Raw genomic sequence first — 5,000 nt, forward strand, 5'->3', positions numbered from 1 at the left:
AATATAATAAAATAAATATATAAAGCAACGGAGCCATCATAGTATTTTTGAATTCCTCCGAAAGGAAGGGTGGTAAGTTGATCATTTACCGATCGGGGTCTGATCGATCCTATTTTTTCTTTATTTGATGTAAGGTAAGGGTCAATTTTATTGTAGAGCCGTATGCAATGCATAATGCCCGTACGGTTGTTCGATTCTCTCTTTTTTTTCTTGTTATTATTTTATCTTTGTTTTATCTTCCCTTTATCATGCGAAATAAAGAAACCTTTTATTTTCTTATATCATCAGGGTAATGATCCATCAACCTGCTGGTTCTTTTTCTGAAGTAGCAACGGGAGAATTTATCCTGGAAGTGGGAGAACTGCTGAAACTACGTGAAACCCTGACAAGGGTTTATGTACAAAGAACGGGCAAACCCCTATGGGTTGTCTCCGAAGACATGGAAAGAGATGTTTTTATGTCAGCAACAGAGGCCCAAGCTTATGGAATTGTTGATCTTGTAGCGGTTGAATGACAATAGCATAGCCTTGATTTTGCATCAATTCGTGATTTGAAATTACCCCTGCCGAGTTTCATATTAATATATTATGACTTTTATTTACTATTCTATTCAATAAAAGGAATTCATAATCATGCGGTTAGGATCGATCTAAACCAGTCCATTATGTATATGATTCAACATGCCAACGATTAAACAACTTATTAGAAATACAAGACAGCCAATTAGAAATGTCACAAAATCCCCCGCGCTTCGGGGATGCCCTCAGCGTCGAGGAACATGTACTAGGGTGTATGTGCGACTCGTTCAGATCATGAACTAGAACAAAGGAAAGAGAACCATGTTCGAATATCAATGATCAAATAGGATAGAACGGAAAACGAACTACATTTCCTATCTAAAAATAAGAAAATGGAGCATATCCCTTTTATTGTGTATGAAATTTATGGTTTCTATTGGTGTAAATCCACTCACCTCAATTCAAGATGAGAAGGAATTCTCCATTGGTAGCAAATGGTTATCCATTAAGCGGAGGAAATCTTAGTTAATATAGACCCCTCTTGCAAGAACGGACTAACAGGGTCAGCTACCCAGCCAACCTTCATAATTAAATACCCTTACTTTATAGGTAGAGCTCGTTGTGAAAGACCTATTACTGGATAATTCATGGGTAGAGCCGAAGAATGTGAACTATACAAGTTAGCAATAACATTGATTAAATGAAGTAAAGGCTCCGGTGTATAGAGAAGACCTCACCGTTTAAGAAGTAACCATAGAAACGATGGAATCCACTATTTCTTTATCATTGCTATTTTTTTTATTTATTTTTAATACCTAGTCTAGTACAATTTCGTATTTCGAGGCGAAACGCCTATAAAAAAAGAAAAAATCGTGGTTGGGAAGGTTATAGTAGCCAAAGCCGTTGGAATTTTTAGTTTATACATTGGAAAAATCCGTTCTGTTATTAATATACTAGGAAAGGGGCAAAAGAATAACCGAAAGAAAGGAAATCTATTAGTTATTCGTGAAAGTTTCATTTATTCAATGACCAGAATTAGACGGGGATATATCGCTCGGAGACGTAGAACAAAAATTCGTTTATTTGCATCAAGCTTTCGGGGGGCTCATTCAAGACTTACTCGAACTATTACTCAACAAAAAATAAGAGCTTTGGTTTCGGCTCATCGGGATAGGGATAAGCAAAAAATCAATTTTCGTCGTTTGTGGATCACTCGAATAAATGCAACAATTCGTGAAAGGGGGGTATGCTATAGTTATAGTAGATTAATAAATGGTCTGTACAAGAGACAGTTGCTTCTTAATCGTAAAATACTTGCACAAATAGCTATATCAAATAGGAATTGTCTTTATATGATTTCCAATGAGATCATAAAAGAAGTAGGTTGGAAGGAATCGACCGGTTAAACGGAGTTGCCCGGAGAATGAACTCCGGGAAGGTCGAATAAAAATGAATAGAATATGATAAAATATGAGAAAGTAGTCAAAATAAATATGAATCAACAAGTTAAATAAAAAAATTTATTCTTCCCAGATTATTATTTGTTTTCTTACGACACGAGAATTCAATCCGGATTCTTGGATTTTTCCAACAAAATATCAATCCCCGTTTGAGTTCGGATGGGAATTCGAATTCAAGTGAATAAAGAGTAAACCTATCTTTTTCTGGCTCTAAGACTAGGAGTTCTAGTGGTCGACTCGGTTCTTTCAAATTGTTTCTCATTATTAAGAAAAGGTAACAAAGATAAAATACGAGCTTGTTTTATAGCAATAGTAATTAATCGTTGTTGTTTCAAGGTCAATCTATTCACTCGTCTAGATAATATTTTTCCCTGTTCACTAATAAATCGACTAATTAAACTCATGTTTTTATAATCAATTCGATCCCCCGATTGGATCGGGGGCAAACGCCTACGAAAAGATCGCTTGGATTTAAGAAAAGTTCGCTTGGATTTATCCATGGTTTGGTTAGTTTATTTCTTATCCCTAAAATCCTATTTCAGCCGTATCTCTAATTAGAATAAAAAATAGGATTTGGTTTGTTTATAATTATCTTTAACTATGTTAAATATGTTATATATATAATGTCATTTTTTCCCTTTCCTTGTAAGATAGATAAGGGCGCAGGTGCTCGGTTCGATCTATTTCTTTACCTCCCCGTGAATCGTATGTTTGTAACAATATGGACAAAATTTTCGCAACTCCAATCGATTAGGCATATTGTGCCGGTTCTTTTGAGTAATATATCTGGAAATGCCCGTTGATGCATTATTAACATTAACACCGTTTCGAACACAAGCGGTACATTCCAAAAGAACCGGTATTCGCACATCTTTACCCTTGGCCATGAACCTCCTTTGGATTTTTCATTTACTCAACTCTTCCTCTTTCAATCCGAAACGAAAAAGAAGAAAGGAAGGAAAAAACAAAATAGAATTTGTAACTTACTATCCTCTTATGCAATATTTCACTACAATCAATATAGCAAATAAGATAGAAAGATTTCTAAACTAGATTTCAAATCACAGTACAGTATTTCATATAAGTATCTTATATAATACTCTTTCCCTAGAACCACAGTTTGTATTCTACTTCCATAGAAATTGAATACATAGAAATTTCATATGAATTTAATTCCAACCTGAACCCGAGTCTCGCAGCTGTTGAATGCACTTTTATTCTTTCTCTTTCCTCCCTTATTCTAAAATTTTTTAAAGGGAAAAAAGAGAAAAGAAGGGGGGGCTGGTATTTAATTGTATCTCTAATCTTCTTTATTCCTTCCTACGTCAATAACTAGAATGAAAAAAAGGGGAACGTCAACGCATCCGGGAAAAAACGATTAATCTCTATCAATAAACCTGCCAAAGAACCGAACCATAGAGTACTTAATACCGGTGCTACGGAAAGATATGTTTTTAGATCTCGCATTGAAAAACCTCCTTCATTTTATTGTAATACATAAACATATTGAAATGTACAATCATCCAGTAAATAAGATTGACTTTTTGTTAAATACAGAAAAAAACGTCCTTTCTTCCCCAATATTCCCCCAACTCATTTATTTTTCCTAGGGGTTCCATTCTATTTTTCTTATAGATAGAAGTATTTTACTATTATTATATGTTAAATGAGAACAAAAAGATGAAATAGACATAAAAATTCTAGATTTTAGTAGAGGAGATAACAATGTGGAAAACAAGACAAGAACTCTCTACAATGACACTGTAGACCAATGGAAGGGATGTAGCGCAGCTTGGTAGCGCGTTTGTTTTGGGTACAAAATGTCACGGGTTCAAATCCTGTCATCCCTACATATTACTGCTCCTTTGAGCAGTAACGAGGGATTTTTTGAGATCAATTCACATTGGACATATCATATAGAATCTTTCATTGTTATGATACTATTATAGTGTATGCATACAAGATGTATTGGGGCCAATCCTTTTATTTACAGTCTTATCTTTTATGATAAGAAAGCGCTCTTAGTTCAGTTCGGTAGAACGTGGGTCTCCAAAACCCGATGTCGTAGGTTCAAATCCTACAGAGCGTGATTCGGATCTTCTTCGATCGAATTCGGTTGAAGCACTAACTGGAACGACAATCTGAATTTGACCTCCTGGATATTAAAGAAAGGAGGAGGTCAATCAAAAAAAGAGATGTTAATTAATCTAATCAAAGGTCCAACTGATCGCCACGCCTGTATTGTAAATATGCAGTTACAAATAATCCAGCCAAAGTAATAGGAATTAGACCTAACACGATTCCAAATAGGAAAACTTCAATCATTTCAATTTGTTTGAAAGGAGAAAAAAGAGGTAATATCTATACCTAAATATTAATCTGAATTACCATGAATCTCAATGACCAAGAATTGGCAATGGACACGGTAAGTAACTATAAATACACAGAAGTTCGCGGAAAGATTTCCTTTTATGAATTGTGCAATGAATTTCAAATCAGTCGTATCTTGCTTAGACCAATAAATAGAGCTGAGGTTATAGTTAAAGTCGTCAGTAGAAAACCGAAATAACTAGTTATGGTAAGCATGAAGGAGCTAAATGAAATATGTTCTTTTTATACATATGTTTATAAAAAAGCACTTACCTGAGTTTCCTTTTTTGCAAAATAGGAGATAAAAAAAATACCAATTGAAAGAATAAGTCCAATTGAAAGGTTTTGATTGATCTATCATTATAGACAACACTAACAAGGAGAAAGTCACAACTGTATAAAAAAAATGGATTAATCATCTGTAACATCTACCCATACCGCCAATCAGCGAATTCATTCTTGGATAATTTTTCAACTCAACTTAGAAACGAATAATAAGAACTGGGTCATTTAATTTCGTTTTAAAATGAAAGTCTTTTCGAATCATTATGGAATGAAATTATTAAATTATTCCTCTTTTTATCATTTCTTTTTTTTTATTGTATCGAATAAATTTTATATTTTAGAGCGAACAGTAATCTTATAAAACTTT

The 5,000-nt window shown here is 34.0% G+C and overlaps 1 protein-coding gene and 2 non-coding genes across 3 annotated transcripts in view; all 3 read left to right on the forward strand.

The window, feature by feature from the left end:
- The window catches only part of LOC145166606 (ATP-dependent Clp protease proteolytic subunit-like), a 3,043-nt gene extending 1,632 nt beyond the window's left edge, over positions 1-1,411 (forward strand). Inside the window, exon 3 of the mRNA XM_079085627.1 lies at positions 289-1,411. Coding sequence (XP_078941753.1) covers positions 289-514 — 226 coding nt within the window. The 3' untranslated portion in view covers positions 515-1,411. The remainder of the gene's footprint in view (positions 1-288) is intronic.
- A 2,343-nt stretch (positions 1,412-3,754) lies between these two features.
- TRNAP-UGG (transfer RNA proline (anticodon UGG)) lies at positions 3,755-3,828 on the forward strand. The gene has a single exon. It is a non-coding gene; the product is annotated as a tRNA-Pro (tRNA).
- Positions 3,829-3,993: 165 nt separating this feature from the next.
- Positions 3,994-4,067, forward strand: TRNAW-CCA (transfer RNA tryptophan (anticodon CCA)). Its single transcript has one exon. It is a non-coding gene; the product is annotated as a tRNA-Trp (tRNA).
- Positions 4,068-5,000: the final 933 nt, after the last annotated feature.

This window comes from Lactuca virosa, chromosome 3 (genome assembly GCF_052849685.1).
Source record: "Lactuca virosa cultivar CGN04683 chromosome 3, Lactuca_virosa_CGN04683_v6, whole genome shotgun sequence".
NCBI classification, from domain to species: domain Eukaryota; kingdom Viridiplantae; phylum Streptophyta; class Magnoliopsida; order Asterales; family Asteraceae; genus Lactuca; species Lactuca virosa.